This window comes from Epinephelus fuscoguttatus, linkage group LG17, assembly GCF_011397635.1.
Source record: "Epinephelus fuscoguttatus linkage group LG17, E.fuscoguttatus.final_Chr_v1".
NCBI lineage: Eukaryota > Metazoa > Chordata > Actinopteri > Perciformes > Serranidae > Epinephelus > Epinephelus fuscoguttatus.
In genome coordinates this window covers 35,279,520-35,300,342 of record NC_064768.1, presented here as the reverse complement: position 1 = coordinate 35,300,342, position 20,823 = coordinate 35,279,520, and the positions used below count along the sequence as shown (strand labels likewise).

At 41.4% G+C, this 20,823-nt stretch overlaps 1 protein-coding gene across 1 annotated transcript; it reads right to left on the bottom strand.

Moving 5' to 3' along the window:
• Positions 1 to 14,607: 14,607 nt before the first annotated feature.
• Positions 14,608 to 20,812, bottom strand: cited4a (Cbp/p300-interacting transactivator, with Glu/Asp-rich carboxy-terminal domain, 4a). The gene is made up of 2 exons (XM_049602759.1): positions 20,611 to 20,812; positions 14,608 to 17,772 (listed from the first exon to the last, which is right to left on the bottom strand). Exon 2 carries the CDS (start codon positions 17,757 to 17,759, stop codon positions 17,061 to 17,063), a length of 699 nt encoding a protein of 232 aa, XP_049458716.1. The 5' UTR covers positions 17,760 to 17,772; positions 20,611 to 20,812; the 3' UTR covers positions 14,608 to 17,060.
• Between the last annotated feature and the right edge of the window lie 11 nt (positions 20,813 to 20,823).

The window sequence follows — 20,823 nt, the reverse complement described above, 5'->3', positions numbered from 1 at the left end:
TGGTGTTTGGCTTTACCCCATGTCAGCAGACAGGAGCTCATCATTTCACATCATCTATGATGCATTATATGTCATCTCGTGGATTCTGGCTGGCACCCGGGCAGGTAGTTCTGGAAACTGGTGGCACTGGGAGTGCCTTAACACCATTCATCTGCACACACTCCCTACACTGAGGTGACACAGACCTGGTTGTTCAATGGCAAAGTTTCCCGTTAATACAACTTGGTACGAAAAGGTCAGGTGTCACCAGAACCATCAAGAGTCAGTAATACTTGGCCTGCGATTCTCAAAATAATTTGCTTGGAACCAAAGTTCTGGATAAACCAATAGATCAACTTACTGAGCAGGTGACTTACCAATGGATCACTATTTGTAACGGTGCAAAAACTGTAAATTAAACTGTAATGTTTGAAGTGTAGATGTGACTGACATAATGAAAAAACAGTTATCACAACTGAAATACTTTCTCACATGGTTTGACATTACCTTCATTGACCTTGTTGTGCATACCATGGATACTTATGCATCAGCACTTTCCTTTGTCTTCAACCCTGAAGCACCCTCTTAACTAGAATGTTGAGGTGAGTCATCTGGTGTGTAAGAGCGCAATGTAATGACAATGATGCCAAATTTCTCAGACGGCGAGACTCAGCCATTGGATTGGAGTGAAAAACAGACATGAGCTAACAGGAGGAAAACACTGAAGTGAACGCTTGTATGTGTCACTGTTGCTTTGGGGCAAAGAGAGCGAATGAGATCTACCTGGCTGTCAAAACTGTTTACAAGAAAACATGCAGCTGATGACATCAGAGCTTGGGAAAGGGTGAGGTTCCTACTCTGGCATTCTTGAATCATACTGTCCTTACTTACTACCATACTTGTACTTTGCAGTTCGGTATCACTGGGAAACACGTTTAAAGATGTTACACTGAACTATCATTAATCTGCAGAAAGCTGTGTTTAAGAGCTAAAGTCCTCTTCTAAACCAGGTATTTAACTGGTGGTTATGAAAGGAGGCACTGTACTGAGGCAAACAGTGTTATGTGATTGGGATTAAAATATTGTCTGACCTTTTTACATGAATGTTGCTTTTAGGGAGGGTTCACCAGATGGGCCTATTTCTTGGAAAACATCAGTTTATCCATCTGCCAGGCACTTCAGTACAGCATCAGAGGTAAAGATAAGATGGTACCAAACCTGGAAACTTCACAGTGATAATAAGACTTCACTCAGTTTTGTTGTTTTTAAATTTCTGTTTGAATATGGATACAGACAAGATACTACATGTTTACCAGTGAGCTTTAGAAATGTTGGTATAGGTGTATTAAACTTTGGATAGGGCCAGGCTAACTGTTTCTCCCTGCTTCCAGGTTTTTGCTAAGCTAAGCTAATCATGACTGACTTCAAAAACATATATTAACACCATGATTCACCATTTTTTTTCCATTATCTTGTAGACTGAGGCTATACTACTGAGAAATACTTCACAGAACAATGAACCTTGAGTCGCGTGTTCAAAATCGTGTAAACGTAACGAGTTAATTTAAGGTACTGCCTCGCCATGTTTCTTTTCCTAAACCTAACCACAGTAATTTTCATTGCCTAAACCTAACCTCTGTAACTTTACATTAACTTCATAACTGTACGTTAAGGATGTAACATCATTCATGGGGCGCTAATTCATAGGAAATCATACAAACTGTTTTGTATGTATTTTTCGGAGGATATTATACAAACCGTTTATGTCCACCTTCCTGATCAAGAAATTTGCATTTCCTCGGTTGGCGAAGGCACAACCCTCCCTACTCTGCCTTACTCTGCCTTACTTTGCCTAACTCTGCCTCCAACTGGCTTATTCTGACATTCGTACCCTAACCAATCTCACTCTTCTTGCCTAATCCTAACCAACCCGACCAACGAAGGCAACAAGTTCTAACTAATCAGAGGGAGAATAGTGGGTCATGCGTTTTCTGTCTTATGCTGTGTCTCAAATCACGTACTTCTGTACTTACACTTAATGTTTTGAGTGCATAAGTGCGTTCACACTGAGAAGCATGGAAAAATGCAGTGCACTATGAGTACCCAGATGGTGCACTCAAAACACTCAAGAAGTTGAGTGTGGAACTATGAACACTTCTTGCCCTCAATGGTCGCCATCTTGGCTACGTAGTGGAAGAGGATGGGCCATTTTTCAAACTGGAAATGGTGGCCGAGGACTGTGGGATGCTGAATGACGCTGCATTGTACAAATACATGTGTTTTTTGCACTAAGCACCACTATACTGTTGTCGGGTATAAGCCAGCAGTATGTTTATTGGGTTAATTTAGCAGTCTGTAATAATTTGGTACCGCGAACGATAACGCAAATGCTAATTTGCTAACTAGCTAATTTGCGGTCGTCATTTCCAGTGAGTGCACAATGGCCGTGTTTGGTTTGAGACAACACTATCCTGTCGAAATTCGCGCACTACACCACTATGAGTACATAGCGCACATAGTATACTACATAGAAGTGTACTAAGGGAAGTATGTGATTTGAGACACACCATTAGAAGATGCAAATTCGCCAACATTAAAAGTGAAGTCTATAATTCTTGAGAGAGACTCTTGATAATACAAGTCAAAACCTAAAACCAAAACAAAGTGCTTCTTTTGAAGCTCCACCCCCAATCTACTGGACGTACATTGCTATGGCAACGATAGTAACAGCTGGACAGCCATCTAATCAATAGAAGATATGGTGGAACACAGGTGAAAACATGTAATTTCATGGGAAATAATGTGAGTTTTTTGCAAAGTAATATATCCGACATTATTCAGTGTTTGTCACAGAATTAGTTTCTGTTTGTGGTGGCGCAGAGACACGGACTGTCAGTTAGCCTTCAGTAAGCCACTGCAGCAACAAGAATTCAGCTAAAACAAACCCCAGCGTTGGGGGTCGAATCCCAGACTGTAGTGACGCCCCTATGTCAGTTCTGCTGCTGTTAGTTTGTTAGCTGCTAGCTGCTGGTTCAGCCACCTCCATATTAAGACAATATATCCATTCTGAATTTTGCATAGAGCCTTCAACTGCACCACCAGCAAGTGGACCTTGAGCATTTTAAACTACAGTTTCTGTGGTCCACCCATTGTCACAGTAATAGTGCTCAAGTGCATTTAAGATACCAGTAGCTTATATTTCAATTGTATGTTGGTGTATTGTTCCTCAGCACACAACCAAACAAGACAAAGTAACCCTGGGCACACCTGAGCTTGTACCTGCTTGCCATAGCTGCCAAAGCCAGACTGACTGTTGTGTAACTCATGGTTGTAAATCATCTCTGTGACCTTACCCTCAGAACAGTCTGACTTCTATGATTCACAAAACCTCTTCTCACATTAAAAAAAAGCATTTATAAAAACAGACTGCTGTACCCGACCATTACAGGAGCCTCATGTGTTGTGGGTCTGAGAGCCCTGCTGTCAGCAGTGCTTTAAAGTATTACCATGTCAGAGCAGATGTGGCACGCAGAGCCACCCTGCTGTCCCACCAGGTGGACTTGGCAGTGCTCGCCCAGCTCTGTGTCCTGGATTAGAGTTGGCTGGCAGACATAACAAAGAGATTGGGGCTAAGAGATGGTTGTACATGCAAAGCCGTTGACACTAATGCTGCACTGTTTGAAGTGAACCAGTCTGGGCAGAAGACAAAGGAACAGAATAATATTTTACTAAACACTGTCAGGGAACATATCGCACATTCGTGTGTATACTGTACACAGCAAGGTGTGACGCTTCAGTTTGGGAATTCCTGTTTCACTTCATGGTGCACACTGTGGCCAGTTTGACATTGAAGAACTGGTATCACTACATCATTTCTCTCTAATTCACACATCAGAAACTACGAGCTGAATTGAAATTTGAATTTGGGATTGTTTTCTCATTGCGGAGGGGCTCCCCACCATGATTTCGTGATGCAGTGCCTTCCTTTCACACGAAAACGCCCTGTGAAGCCACAGTCCCTATTACAGAGTAGTTTCACTGGAGCAGTGGCTGGGCAAGGAGAAAAATATGATTCTGTTAACATACAGAACACTCACTTGTACCCAATTATTCAAATTGCATTGATGATTCATGCAATCACCACCACTGTAAACTCAAGATTCACTCATAGCTTTTATAATATATGCACATGTAATTTCAGATTATGAATAGAGCTACATGAGACATCATTTTCGATATAAATGTACACTTTATTCATCAAATTACTATGTGGGACTGCAACCCAGCAGAATGATTCATTTTCAGAGAGATGGTGTATAATGTTCATCCTATTCATCTATATGATATTCTGTGGTGGTACAGACACCATTTATGGACCACAGAAAACTTGGTATTATCATTAATGGGTCTGTTGCATTAACTGGATGGTGAAGTGGTTGTGACAATGATATGTTCAAAATTGCTTTCACATTAACATCGCCTCTCTCTTAAATCTGTTTCAAGTCAAAGTAAATATGTTGGCCAATGTTATACCCCATCACTGTTCACATCACTCCTTTTATGACATTTGCAGCTCATTTGTCATCAGTGTGGTAATAGATGCTTTCATTTGTGTTTCCTGTACACTGAATATTAGCCTTGTACTTCTCTACAGACTTTGGCAGTTGGCATCTTTAAATATTAAAGATTCTGTTTGCGAAATTCAGGGTATTAATATAGCAGCATACCACTATTTGTTATGTTAAGATATGATAATGTATGTGGTTGAATTTAGGTTGTGACATCCAGTGACCAAAATTCCATGTCAGGATAACATCTAAAGTCAACGTCAATTTGACAGATGGCTTTGATATTTTGTTGGTTTTAATTTGTGTTGTTGAGTAACCAAAATCCAACGTCTTCCAACATCTCATGCCAGTGTTATCTTGACAATGAATAGCGACATCTAGTCGTAAGGTGTGGAGAACAAAATCTAATATCTGCAAAACTTCATAATAATAACCTCCACACAGTGTGATATTTTAATGTTGGTAGACACTGAAATATCGTCAACCTGTTTTATATTCCAACTGAAATTTAACGTCTGTCCAATGTACGAGTCAAATGTCTTTCTGATGCAGTATTGCCAGATGGGAAATGAAGAAATATCGTACTGTTGCTTTAAAATTATCGTATTTTGACCCAAACTATCGTATGTACTGAAAACAACTTGAAAAATCACACGCTAGGATAGTGCATTTAAAAACAAAGCTATTCTATGTGCATGGAACTGCAGTAACCTAAGGAATAAACACAGAGGCTCGGCCATTTGAATGAAGCAACTGCTGTATTCATCATCACACTTAGGGTCCAACTCCCAAGCAGGGCGATAAAGCTGCTGTACCCAGTGGTGTCCGTGTCTGTGCTGCCAGACTCTTTTCTTTTTGTACTTTTTCCCTCTGAGTCCGAACTCATGTTCACTTACATTTTCCAGCAGCTCCTTTAAGTTTGTTGTGGTGCCAGTGCAGCTGCGCAAACAAACATGAGCTGAGCACTGATGATGTGATTGGCAGTGAGGAGGGGGATACGCCAGCCAGGTATGAGCTGATCGGGTATTAGCAGGCATTGGTTTCTGGTGATGTGTAGGTGTTCACGTAAATCAAAACATTTTTTTCATTGGGGTGCACGGAAATGCCAAAACTATAGCATATTTGGCCATTTTTAAAGTATTTATTGTATATCGTACAGGCCCTAAAACTATTGTATAAATACGATAATTATCGTATATCTGGCAACACTGTTATAACGTCATAATGACATCTGGTACCAGCTGAGTGTGTATCCCACTGGCTAGCTCATTGGTGCCAGGTTGCACTGTGTGTAAATGGCGGTTACCACTGTCTCAAAAGTGTAGCGCCCACATTCCAGCTCCCCCGTGGTTAACACCATTAGGTCCGTTAGCACTGTTGCCATTGTTTATCGCTGTTCATGGGGTAAGCGCCATTAGCTGCTGGCTCAGCCTCCTCCACACTGAGAAACGTGTCCAGCAGCCCTTTTAATTTCATGTCAGTGTCGGAAAATATAGGCATTTATTTATATTCACAAGTGAATTTCTCTAGTTCATAATCTTGGAAAATACACTTAATTGTTTACTTGTCAAATGTTACAAAGAGAAGGTTACTACCAATGTCTTGTGTGTATGATAAATATGAAGCCACAGCCAGGAGACCATTAGCTTAGCTTGGCGTTACGACTGGAAAGAGCGAAACAGCTACCCTGCCTCTGTCCAAATGTAAAACAGCATTTCTGGATAGGTTACTTGCACCCTTCCAATGTGTCACTGGACGACTTTGGATAGCCTAACAGCAGGTTCAACTTTTATGCTGCAGCCCTCTGTGGCGACACAGTGGTCTTATTGGCTAAGAACTTTGGCAGGCTTCAAATCAGCGTAACACATTAGAGTACATCGTAAGACTTCCCCTAAACCTCCAAACATTTAGGGTCACACTTCGTTAATCTTTGTACACAGACCACTTCCGCAAGCCATGTTCAGGAGGCATAGAGGAGACTGGGAGGAAGACATCAGACGAGCATTGGGAAGAAGGGTTATGATTAAGTGCTGTTCAGTTAATGTTAGACATGAGCTCCAGCAGATCAAAGAAATACATCGCATTACTTTAAAGAGCCAAGCTGGGAGGATTAGCATTTCATCCACATATAACGAGCAAATTGAAGGCACAGACTTTGACTCATCAATTTTGGTTGTACCTTAAGTTCTTGAGGAAAACATTCCAATTGTTGAATCCAATAATTGGAGAAAGAAATAACCCTTGACTGTGCTCTTGCTTTAATGGGCTGCTCTCAGTGGGCCTTTGAGCTACCATATGAGACCCAGCAGGCTCTCATGTTTGGTGTGCTCACTGCCAGAAGGGCTATTCTGAGAGTGGATATCAACCTCCCCGCCTTGCTTTAGGAAGTGGCTCAGTGATAGTTTCCTGTTTATATTTAGGGGAGATAAGCTGCGGCAAGTGTTCAAACTTAACTTTGTACAGATTTGTGGAGCTTGTAGAGACCATAGCAGGAACATGATGACACTGGTGTAATCTATCTGTGTGTGTGCTTTGTGCCACATATTTAAAGCTAGAGTAACACTGAACATTTTACAGAAGAAGTAACTCATTCTGTCCTGCGCCAATAAAAAGTTAAATTAATAAGTGGTAAAAGACACCATTTCTTCAGTGGTTCCCAACTGGTCCAGCCACAGGGTCCAGATTCCTCCTTAGTCACTGGTTCAAGGTCCACACAGTTTAATACATTCAGTGTCAGACTTGTGTTTGGCCATGTTGTCATGTTAGTTTGTTGTCTCCGTCAACTGTCTGTTAGTCACTCTCTCTACAGCAGAAATGGCACTTCAGAATAAAAGCTCTGTACTGGAAATTAAAAGTGCTTTTTTTTTTTTTTTTCAAACTTGACACATTTGCAAGACACTTGCAGTCCATTCAGAATGGACACCACAACCCACTTTTGGACCGTGACCCAACAAATGGCACCTGTCTTTTTAAGCCACCCTTTCAAAAACTTGGATTGGTAAGTGTTTCTGGGTCTTCAACATTGTGACATCACAACTTTACAGGAGTCCTAACAGCTTGGTCAAAGGCTTACTTCCTGAACACGGACTGTGTGCATTTCTGTCTGCATTAACCTGGGCCCTATTTTCCGATCTACTTTTGTCTAAATGAGTGATAGGATGTTCAATATGTGACATTTCTCCAGTATGAAGCTAGGGCTGACCTGCCTGCAGCCCGTGAGTGCGTGCTATATTAAATAATAGGGCACTCAGACAGCGTCAAACAGCGTCAAAATACGTCCACTAAAAGTCACACAGATAGGCTCGGATTGTTAGTATAATTATCCAACAACATAACAGAAAGGAGAAATGAATGTCTGTGTTTGCCTTTAGCTGGATTCAGACATGTTCCTCTGCCTGTTGCTGCTCCCTCTCTCTCCTCGTCCACTCTTCAGTTTCAATGAGTTCTGCGTCTGTGTACGTCCGTGTACTCCATGTTCAAATAAATACGGCTCATCCAGATCCAGTTGGTCAAAATCGGGTAAAAATTCTGACATGTTTGTTCTTCTTCTTCTTCTTTGGTGTTTTACTATACAGTCTATGGTGTTTTACGGCAGTTGGTCTCACGAGACTTGAGTTGTTGCAGGCAGAGGAAGTGTTTTGACTTGCCACAACAAATATGTCCGAATCCAGATAAAGGTAAAGACAGATGTTCATTTCTCCTTTCCGTTATGTTGTCGGATAATTATACTAACAATCCAAGCCTATCTGTGTGGAAAAAAATGCACTTTTAGTGGACGTATTTTGACATTGTTTGACACTGTCTGAGTGCCCTATTTAAGCAATATCACACGAGAGGGAGTGATGTTGTACTGTGATATCATCACGGCTGTGATTCGGTCGTAGGCACGAGGCCGCAGGCCAGAATTTATCACAGTACAACATCACGAGCTCAAGTGTGATATTGCTTTTATACAACAGTTCAACAATTAAATAAGCAAGGCTGATTAAGAAATGTTGAAAAATGAGGACAAAATAGATAATTTAAGCATTTTATTTGTCTTCCGCCAACAAAAATAGTTCCCTCAGGACTCTGCTGTCACCGTTGCTATGTAACGCAGACATGGTGCGCCAGGCACTTACTCTTTACACACATTTATCTGCTCGTTTCCATTAATTTTGCAGCCGGTGAAATAAGTCTGTGGTGACTGCATGGTGGACTGTCGCTTCGCAGGCACAGCCGACTCTGCCTTCTGATCTGACAGTATGTTGCTTTTCTCCAAGTCATTGAGCTCCGCTGATGAAACACTGACAAACCTGGATGTGTGCTCAGATGGATTCAGCTTCTCCTCTCCCTCATCTTCCACTGATGACAATTTATAGATCAATTCAAAACTTATTTTAGGAAATAAATCCATATTTTTGGCTGTTTGACAGTGGATGAATTAATTAGCCTACAACACAACTGCTGACCTAACTGACACTAACCATCAGTTTTAATTTGATTGTTGATTGCAATCAGCTGTGAGGCGGAGTGATACATACACAGTGAAATAACCGTGATGTTGTACTCCAATATCATCACGGTTTTACTGTCTCTCGACCAATCAGATTGCAGGGCCGGAACCAACTGTTGTATAATATTTAATATAGCCCACTCTCCTGCCCTAGCTTCATACTGGAGAAATGTCAAATATTGAACATCCTATTACTCATTAGTAGATCGGAAAATATGGTCCAGGTTGAAAAAAAAAAACGCCTTCCCCTTTAAGTGTTTCGATACTTATACAGTATTTGTACAGCACCTGTACCTGCTTTATAATAAATAAAAAAAAACATGGAAATGATATTTACAATATTTACAATATGGGAAGTTTAAGGTATTCCATGATTGGCCCACTTAGCCACAATATCCATTCAGGGTACAAAAGAGTACACATTCTCATTTTTGGGGCAAACACAGGACTGACTCACTTTTACCTTATAAAGTTGTGATGGCTAAGGTGTTTGCAAACAGTTGCCTTTCACATGTCCAGCAGACATGGAGCAGCATTAGCATTCATTTGGAGTCTTGTTTGTGTTCACCTGATGAATATAAGTCTAATATTCACTCTACTTTCAGCTCTGGTTTGGTCTGCCTTAACTACCAAATTTTCTCCAGCTGGTTAACTTATGACTGCACCCTAGCCTGCAACCAGATGTAGCTGCTGGTTGTAACAGTGTTTACCTCTCTATTCATCTTGTCTTTAACACTCACAATTCTCTCAGACATGAGTGACACACCATCATAGATTTTTTTTTACCTATCTTGAATGGTTTATATCCATTTTTTTTGTAGGAGACAACTGGGCTGCCCAGTGTCTGTGCATCAATATTCTGTGCTTATGCTCATTAACCAAAAATGTTTCTGGATCCAGTGGGATCCTGTGTGCCAAGTATTTTAATAGTGTACCGGGACCTCAGTAATTTCATGTATGCCTCCCTGAGTTAATATATCACTGACTTTTCTACTCAGCTCATTTTCTGTGAGTGTGACTCATATGCTGCATCTTGCATTTTCAGGTGTCGCCATTAGTATTTTTTCTATAATGGAGTCTGTTATATAATGCAGTCTGGATAATATTCTGGGTCTTTATTAAGTCCTGGACTTTTTATGTTTCTTTGGTGATCTAGAAGCTTTGCTCCTTTGAACAGGTGACTGATTTGATGGAAGGAATTTTATTACGTCACTTACAACACAAAGGAAAAAAATAAATCCTGGCTCTCTGCTCTGTGTTCCTAATCAGGCCTCTGTCTCTGTCAAAAGCACGTCTCCAGTGAGGGAACCCGACTGTGGTGAGGTTTCAGCTTGTGATATGAAATATTACATCCTATTTGACACTGTAATTAACCATTTGTCACTGTTATACAGGCTGACAAAGTAGCATTTCTGTTCCCTGAATAAACAGGTTCAACATCTCTTCTGAGCAGTCTTGAGAAACCCCAGATGAACCATCAAGATGGTGGGACGCTGTTTGGCAAGGAATGGCTGTTGTGTGTTGTTTGCACAACCTCTGCCACTCTTACCTCTCCTTCTCCCTGTTAACTTGTGGGGAGTGTTTGTTGTGCCTTTTCTACTCTCTAGCAAAACCCTTTTCTTTATCTACCCTATGCTGCGTTTGCACCGCTAGTACAGCACCGCTCTCCTCGACTCAACTTGCTCTTTTTTTGGTACCGCCTCAGTCGTGGATCCAAGAAAGCCGATACTAATAGGTGAAGATAAACACTGTAGACCACTGACTGGTCAGGGAGGATCGTCACTAACATGACACAGGACATTCTGCACAAACACACCATTTTTGAATAGCCGAGCTGCCCCAGATTTTTAAAAAATGGCAGTCCACAAAACTACAGCGTCCACTACGCGTTCAATAAACAAAGTGCAGATGTTCTTCTGTTATGTTGCCAATGAAAAGATCCAGAGTGTTGTGTTGAAGATGATTTGCACAGCAGTTTCATGCGGCATCATTATGGCAATTAGTTGAGAATGCCGCCCACACAGAGAGGGGCGTACTAGCCTCAGTAGAAAAATAGGTAAAATAGAGAGAAGGACTGGTATCGATACTTGAGTTGAGTAGAGTCAAGCCATAACATGCTGTGAAAATGAGGCACTAGTATGCTGCAGAACTGCAAGGTGCATTGAACTTGCAAGTTTTAGTACAGTAAGTGGCGCATTTCTCTCACAGCAGGAAACAGGTGTGAAACGCCAAAGCACGCACTCTAGAAAATAGTATATAGGAATCACATTTTGATGAATAGAAACAGAGAGAAATCTGTTTTTTATTTTATTAGACATGAATTCCTTTTCCTTCAATTCATTTCAAATTTTTCTCCATGCTGGGCCTTTTACTTGCCATTTATTGCTTCAAAACAAATCAATTTGGTTGCATTAACTAGTATCTTTCACAAGTGGTTACTATGAGGAAGTACAAATTTTTATGTGTCTGATTGAAGTTTATTTATAGTATTCACTCGTGTGAGACTTAGTGACCCTAAGGAACACCTGTGTAGAGTCAGCCTCTGCCTATTTTTAACGTTTTAGCCACAATAATTATGATTTATTTTAAACTTTTGCATTTAAAAAACAAAATATGCAGTTTTGTCACTTTAACTTATCATTATGAAGAAAATGTTTCTGTCACAATAACATGGCTGCAGAATAATGACACCATCTATGTTTACATTGGTACCCCAAAAGTCTCACTTTCACTCTGCACACAAGGCTCGATTTACAACACAAAGGGGGTGTGTCAACCATTGTGCAACCAAAACAGGAAGAGGATAGCACTTTTGTTTCCTGTGGTAGCTATGGGGTAGCTATCCCCAGTTACCAATGAGTATCAATGTCAGTTCTTTGCAGTTACCATCCCTTGTAGTGAAAATGGACAAACTGTGGTAGTTGCTGGGCTCTAAGGAAACAGGACACCGATCTGGTTGTCTTTGCAACAGCTGCACCAACAATAATAATAATACTACACACTGAAGGGGGCTTTTTTCACTTTAAAAAGCAGTGTACCTTGATTTTTTAATGGGGGAACCATTTGATATTAGGTGCACAGCATTTTGGCTAGGCTTACGTAGCCCTCTAAATGACCCCCAGCAATGCTTGCCAAAATTGGACACTACTACTGTGCTACTGTGCTCTGCTGCACGTTTGCTCTACAGAATGTCCACAAGTTATGAACTCTGATAGTTTTTTAAAAATCCATTAAAAACAGCTCAAGGACAAAACGTTGTCTTCACTCACGTCATGTAGAGCAGCGCGAGTATTTCAGGTCTTCTTAATATGACTTTACTGCACAGCTAATTAGAATTTTAATGAGACCATTTTCATTTTTTTCCCCATAAATCCCCACAGAAATGTTCTTCTAACAGGGAAACAAAACTTCTAGCTGGATATATGCAGTGAGCTCTTCACGTTCAGTTGTAGCTGGAGGGAAGTAAAATGATAGCATTATGAGGTCTAAGAAGAAAAGATTGATTACAGCAGCCACTGTGTCTGTGAGCTGCTCTGAATAGATTTTGAAATCAGGCTTTCTAAACAAGACAGTAGGCAGATGCAAGTGTTACATCATATCAGATAGGGCAAATTATAATACAGCCACTGTTATCTGTTCAGGCTGTTCTCATGTACTGTTTGTACCTATGAACAGTAAGGCACCACAATTTGTAAAAAACACACGTAATCATATACCAGTAAATAACTCACATAAACGGAAAGGCTGTGATCACATGACCAATACACTGACAGGAGTAAAGAAGAAAGTAGTATGAAGACAAAAGTCAGGCAGATTGGGGTGGTGGATGGGTCAAACAAACACAGGACTTCTCCAGGAGACCTGTGTCCAGAGACGTGAAGCACAGTGAACTTCAAGTTACTTTAAGGTGCTTCGTCACCATGTTTCTTTTCTTAAACCTCACCTACGTAACATTAGCTAAACCTATGTAACTTTTCTTGCATAAACCTAATTTACGTAACGATAGTCACCTCAACCTAATCTTCGTAACTTTAGTCGCCTCAGTCTAACCTACATAACTTTAGTCACCTAAACCTAATCTTCGTAACTTTAGTCACCTCAACCTACCCTACATAACTTTAGTGCCTAAACCTAATCTGCGTAACTCTAGTTGCCTCAACCAAACCGACATAACTTCAGTCGCCTCAACCTAACCTACATAACTTTAGTGTCCTAAACCTAACATACATAACTTTAATTGCCTAAACCTAATCTTCAAAACTTTAGTTGCCTCAACCTAAACTACATAACTCTAGTCGCCTAAACCTAATCTGCATAATGTTAGTTGCCTAAACCTAACCGACATAACTTTAGTCGCCTAAACCTAATCTGCTTAACTTTAGTCGTCTCAACCTAACCGACATAACTATAGTCCCCTAAACCCTATCTGCGTAACTTTAGTCGGCTAATCCTAACCGACATAACTTTAGTCGCCTAAACCTAATCTGCTTAACTTTAGTCGTCTCAACCTAACCGACATAACTTTAGTCCCCTAAACCCTATCTGCGTAACTTTAGTCGGCTAATCCTAACTGACAGAACTTTAGTTGCCTCAACCTAATCAGCGTTACTTTAGTTGCCTCAACCTAACACACCTAACTTCAGTCGCCTAAACCTATGTAACTTAAGTTGGCTAAACCTAACCTACATAGCCTACCTTTAGTGGCCTAGACCTAATCTGCGTAACTTTAGTCGCCTCAGCCTCACCTACGTAACATTAGCTGTCTGAACCTAGGTAACTCTTCTTGCCTAAACCTTACCCATGTTACTTTAATCGCCTAAGCATAATCTATGTAACTTAAGTTGCATAAACCTACATAACTTTAGTCGCCTAAACCTCACCTATGTAATTTTAGTTGCCTGAACCTATGTAACTTTATATTAAGTACATAACTTTAAATTAAGAACATGCCATCATTTGCGGGTCACTAATTTGTTAGATATCACATGAACTGTTATATAAGGGAACATTAATCCATTACACGTCACTGTTGTACTGTTGTCACTTTAAAACATTTTTTACTTTTAAAGTTTAAATGTTCATATTACATAACACATAATGAACTTAAAACACGTGTTGGTGGGTTCAGTTTTGTATTGACAGAGTGCTGACTCACTACAGTTTAGGATATGCTGTTTGTACTTTGTTCCTGTGTTTGCTCATCACTTCTTGTGGGTGGAGAAGTATCTAAAACCAACAGGAGAGTAAAACTCAAATAGGACAAATGGATAGCAACTCAGAGCCTCTTTAAATTTAACTGCTTAAACTTAACTTCTATAACTTTAGTTGCCTAAACCTAACCTATGTAAGTTACACTTCTTATGGGTGGAGAAGTGTCTAAAACCAACAGGGGAGTAAAACTCAGATAAGACAAATCGACAGCATCTCGAAGCCTCTGTGGTTCAGACTGCTAACACAAGTAACAACTTGGTTTATATCAACATTATCTATTCATCAAGATCACGTATCATATTGTGCTCTTTATAACGGCTAACAGAGGGTAAAAGAACCACTGAAATGCATGTATTTCTTTAAATAAATATTTTATTTGAAAATAAATACATTTTCTTAAAATAGAATCAATAACATTACAAAAGCTTTGGGGAAGTGGGAAAGGAGTGGGGGGGGGGGGGGGGGGGGGGGTTTACCCAAATGAATGATGTGTAATTTGGAACAAGGAGTACAATCTCACACGTTTATCTACCATCTTAAGACAAATTCCCACAATGTGTTGTACTGTACATTCTCAGCTGCTTTGTGGGAAAGTGGTGACGTCCCTCACGCTTGCTTTAACATGCAGTCTACTTGGTCTTAAAGCTTCAGGCCCTGCACTCGAAAACCATTGGTATACTCATACTGTATCTACACACTGGTTTGTAAAAAATGTAGGATATAATCTCTTGTCAACACATCAAAATCAGCCACTGATTTACATTTACATCTGACAATGTTTTTTTCGAAAGTACCTTAAATGTGTCTAGATCAACTTCACCTCTAGTCTACAGTACAAAGATACAATACACAAAAAAAGGCTGCGCTTATTGATATAGCAGTAATCAGAGGCCACTTTCTCACTAAGGCCAGAAGTATTTCCATTTCAACCACAAGCTTGTGAGTTTGTCTGGCTGCAGTTTTGCCAGGCATAAAGTGAACCGGAGCGTTAACTCGCAGCACTTTTCTGCCTTCATAACAGCGTTTCAATGCCCATTGTTTGACTCCAGAGCTCAGAGATGGCAGATCTCCAGAGAGACAGGGACAGCGGCACAGTTGTATTGGAACAGATTAACACAGTGCACTAGCGCAGCCCTGACCCCTCTGACAGCTCCACAAATAGCATTAGGAGTGCAGGAAGTTCTCTCTCGACCAGCCTGCAGCAGCAAAGCAGCAACCTTGACAAAAACCTAATTACCAACTGCGCAAAGAAAAAAAAAAGCGCCACAGAACATGTCCGTTTTATAATTATTGAGTCATTGGAGAATGTGCAAGCCGACCTCAATTAAGACAAGCGTGTGAGAACATGTAATTTAAATCTAATCAGTAGAAAAGCAGCAGAGTAAGCTAATCTATGGCAAAAACAACAACTTTGCACGCTTTGTGCTTCTCCGCTCGCTCTTCCTGCCGAATGAAATCAATGCCACAGGTAGCAGATTTAAATAATGATTAAACTAAGTGCTGCTGGGGAGTGCTGTGTCCACACATTGTGTCCACACATAAAAAACTCTCCCCCCTCTCTCCCCGCACAGCCTCCAATCGCCTCCAGCACACAGGGCCATGGCTTAGGGAAGTGGACGCCATTCGATGGGTTTTGAATGCCTCGCTGCACTGACCACACACAGACATATATAAACAATGCACAAATGCAAATCCTGCAGTCACACACGTCTTTTTTTTTCTTTTTAAACCAATGCTGTTATAGAAAAAGAATCCCACCTCAGATCTGTTAACGACACCTTCGCCCTCTGACGGCTGCTTTTCTTGGATCTTGCAACAGGCCACAGTAATGGCATTTCTCACATGCTAACAGGTTTCTTCCTCCTTGACAGTTCTTGCAGTTCTACGAACCCAAAATTAGCTCGCAATGAGCATCTAAATGCCTCGGAAAGGAGAGACTTTCGAGCCATTTTCTACAGATAATGCTTTGTTTAAGCCAATACTCTAAGCAATGCACTACTTTGCCAATGATTCAATCACAGTTGATTAGCAGGGAACAGATGTGATACATTTAATGATTGCAGATTTAATCGGGAGTCAGGTAAATGACACTGAAAGCTAAAGAATCGATGTAGCACATTTCACCCAACCGATCCGAGATAAACCCGGTCGCATCGCCCAGGAATGCTGCACAACCTCCCTCTCCTGCTCTTCAAGGAAATTTCTTGTGGGAACTTGGTTTTGAAGAGCCAGCCTTCAATATACACACAAATTGTCAGAAATGAAAATCTGTTCTTAATCCCTTCATCCCTGTACAAAGAAATTCAGAGGACTACCTTTTATAAATTTGTAAAACGTCTGCTACTATTTGAAGGTGTCACCAGAGATAAAATACATTTAGAGATGCCACAGAATCAAGCAGACCCAGATGGAAAGTCTTTTCAGGCCTTCCCCCGTTGTGTTTGTTAAGTTTACAATTATCCCAAAGCCTTGGCAATGCAGGCACATGTGCTGAGGGGCCAGATGGGTACAGACAGAGCCCGCTGCATCAGGATGCCTCAATTTGGCCAAAGACGACAGATCTTACTGGCACCGGCTCAAAGAAGAAAAACCTGGTGCTTTTGCTGCGTTTTTCTCTCATTACAATTCTTCATCAACTCACAGGCAGGTCAGTGTGAAGGCATACTAAACACTGTCAAAAACACAGACACAGAAACACCCAAACAGAACAGAGAGATTGTCTCCTCTCGCTGTGCTACTGTGACCGCTCAGTCATTCTTTGGGGTGTCCAGTCTAAACAAACCCAACCAGCTTCCAGCCTCTTTTGCTCAACAGCTAACCGTGCTCGGCTGCTGTTTGCACACAAAGTCCGATATGAAGTCAAACTCGTTCTGTCCCAGGAAGAGCTCAGGTAGCTCCTGAACGCGATCCAACCCAAACTCCAGCACCAGTGAAGTTAGAACCTCCTCGTCAATCAGATCCATGTCCATGCCATTTAGTCCCAAAGGGCCCCCGATGTGCTGCATGCCTGATAGCTGGGCCGGACCCACCCGGTACTGAGCACCGTTGGGCATGTGGTGGCCGTTGGCTGAGCTCAGAGGATGTCCATGATACTGAGTGTTGAGTTTCTGCAGGTGCATGCTGGCCATGAGCTGCTGAGAGGTGAGGTTACCAGGCAGGTACTGCTGCGGGTGTCCACCCTGCTGCTGTTGCTGCTGCTGCTGGGGGTGCATGTGATGGTGCTGCTGCTGCGGACCCTGGCCGTTGTACATCATGTTCCCAGACATCATCTGGTGGTGGTGGTTGGCCATGGGAGCTCCACTGACAGGGCCGGCCATCCCGCCCGGTCCCACCATGCCCTGCCGCTGCCTCATGGCAGCCTCCATGTTGTTTTGAGGATTCCTGCCATAGTGCATCACCTGGCCGTTGGGCAGAGCCCGCAGGCCGGGCTGGCCATTGTGCTGCGGAGGTCCGTTCATGCCCATCCTGAAGCCGTGGGTCATGGGCATCATCATGTGTTCAGCCATGGCCTCTATCGCCCTGAAAAACACACAACACATTAAATTAGATTTTTAATGCAACTTATTGTCATAAAACCCAAATACACTTATAATACCCAGAATTTAAAGGAGTTATCCACCACTTTATGTGCAAAGTTCAGTTGACTCATAACGAGAAGTATAATGTCTTATGTGGCTCCAGAGGGAGCTTTCTTAAGTGTCTAAAATAATCTTGAAGCAAGCTGGGCAATATGGCAAAAACGAATAAAAAAAAAATGGGGATCACACACCTCCAGAATGCAGAAAAGTTAATTTATTTTGTTATCAATACAGAAAAAAGCTCAACACAGAGCGCTTTCGGCCGTCTTGTGTTGAGTTTTTTCTGTACTGATGACAAAATAAATTAACTTTTCTGCATTCTGGAGGTGTGCGATCCCCATTTTTTTGATTCATTTAAGGACTCTTTTTGGACAACGCACCCAGAGGTATGAGCATAGTGGTCTTTCCCAAAATTGTTGCAATATGGCAAAAACAAAATTAATCAAATATTTTTTTAGCTTTGGGAAAATTCACTGTCATAATTTTTCCCCCTCATTTTTGGGGTGCATATCTATGTTTCCAGGTTCCTAGTTCCCCAGATCAATATTCTGTTGACACACATAAACCCCTATTGTGTTCGGCTCAAATTTGACCCTTTTGAAGAGCAAATATTTCAGAAATATTCTATCACATATTAAGCAAATACAGAGCTGGGAAACATCTTTTTCAGGTTCCCATGATGTGCTATGTAGAGCTGGGACAAATAGTACCTGAGAGCATAGGACCCTTTGTCATGTTCCCATTATGTGCCATATACATTTGGGGACAGGATCCTGGGAACACAGGAATGACCACTATTTGTGCCTAAAACATGACTAAAACATACTTTTAAAGAACCTTGTTTGTAAGACAGTTGAGCAATAGTGCAAGAACAAGATGCTTGAACTAAGAAGAGAATCTACTTCAGTAAAACTAATTCATCTGTTCCTGCTGTTTGTGTTCCTTGACAGAGCATTAGCCTGATATACACAGGCAGCTAGCTGGCTAGCGTTAGCTACGCAGCAGGTAGAGACAAACTGGGCAAAGTACAATCTGCACACTGTTCAGTCAACTCCCATGGAGTTATTTTTCACTGTCCCCAAGCGTTAGCTCCAGGTACACAGAGCCAGAGAGAACACCTGGACTGTTGTTACTCCAGCAATCATCTACTGAATGTAACGTCTTTGTGCATTTTCAAATGATTCGATTTTCACAAACAAAACATAATTAATTCAATTTATCGCCCAGCCATCGACTTTTTTAAGTGTGTGTTCTTTAATACAAGGTCTTTATTACAAAGTGGAGGTTTGGGTTTAAAGATGTGAGCATTTAGGAGAAAGAGAGGCTGTAACAAAAAATAAATAAACACTATCCAGATACATTATGGGAAATGTAGGATCCAGAGTTTTTGGACTTTGACCCATACTAGAGACTAAAAGTCAGGATATCTCGATCCCTGCTTCAGTTTAGACTCGTGTGAGCAGGACTGGGCAATGTATTAACATTATATTGATATCATTACATACAACTAGATATCTCATCTTAGATTTTTGATATATCGTAATAAGTGTTGTCTTTTCCTGGTTTTAAAGGCTGCTTACCAAACTGTTCTTGTTTGCCTTTACCTTCTCAGTCATTATATCCACATCACTGATGATTCATTAGCAAAATCCCATTGTGTAAATATTTTGTGAAAGCATCGCAATATCATTACCAAGGCATCTGGTCAAAAATATCCTATTTGATTTTCTCCATGTCACCCAGCCCTACTTGCGAGTCTACCAATTGTATATTAGTGCAATAATAAATAGCTGGAGTAACCCTTTAAAACCCTAAAATAAACCCTCACTCTCTGTTGAAACTGCCCTCCCTCCTCCCCCAGTTTCTCTTTCTTTATTTGAACACTTCCGAAGTGTCCCTGTAAAAAAAGAAAGCCCATCTCAAAGCTCCAGAATTACACCATCAGTGAGTTACCGCTGGATATCACACCAACGAGGGAGGGCAGCAATACCCTTGCAGCCAAAAGGACGCAGAGGAATGCTCCTCCAGACCACACACACCTCTCCCCCTCCTCAGCACACACAGCACACAGCCTGTGTCTTCACACACTCGTCACAAAAGATCTCCAATTAAGATTGCCTACACATGACAAACAGATCCTGCTCACTGCTGAAACTGCAATTTTCTATCAACGTGATTGGCTTGTTAAAATTGATGACATTATTTTACCCTCTAAATTGGATGATCATAAACAGACATGCACAGCGAGCAGTGGAGCGAGTGTGTGTTTCTGTCTGTGAAAAACAAAGACATTTCAGGCTTTTAAATCCCCCCCAAAAATGAACTCTGCTGGTGCCCCTGGCTGCTGGGAGCAATTGAAGCCTTAATAGTGCTGATAAAACAAGACACTTTGCCCAAGAGCCTAAATCCTCCTTTAAATTCTGCCTCTGTGTTCCCTCTGCAGATCTGGATTATCATTCAGCCAAATGCCACTTTGTAAATAGATAGTCTGAGGGAGGATCATAATTGCTGACATTATCACACAAGCATGAAACCTATTTTGTTTTTTTATCCTCGGGGACTGTGCATGTGGGCTGTGTGGCTTCGATGCCATAAAACCGCCACTAATATAATATAACAGGCAATATCGCTGCAAGTGCGCAAAGTGACAAGGTGAAATAGAATCAGCAGATCTAATCTGCGTGTTTTATTATTACGGAGAGATATATAAAATAGTCCGCGGCACAAAGGCAAAGTGCTGCCACTACCTGTTTAAGGAGTAACAGAAGACGACACCTACCCGATGTATTAATGTCGAATCCGTACGAAGTTGGATCAGTGCCGGGATTGTTCCAGCTGATGCTCCGGCTACATGCAGCCCTGCGGCGGATACAAACTCTGCGGCGTCTCGGCAGTCAGAGGAGTTTGTTTTCTGGGTCAACTCAGGGATTATATACATCTATAAAGCACAGAGAGAGGGAGAGAGAGATAGGGAGAGGAGGAGCTACCGTCC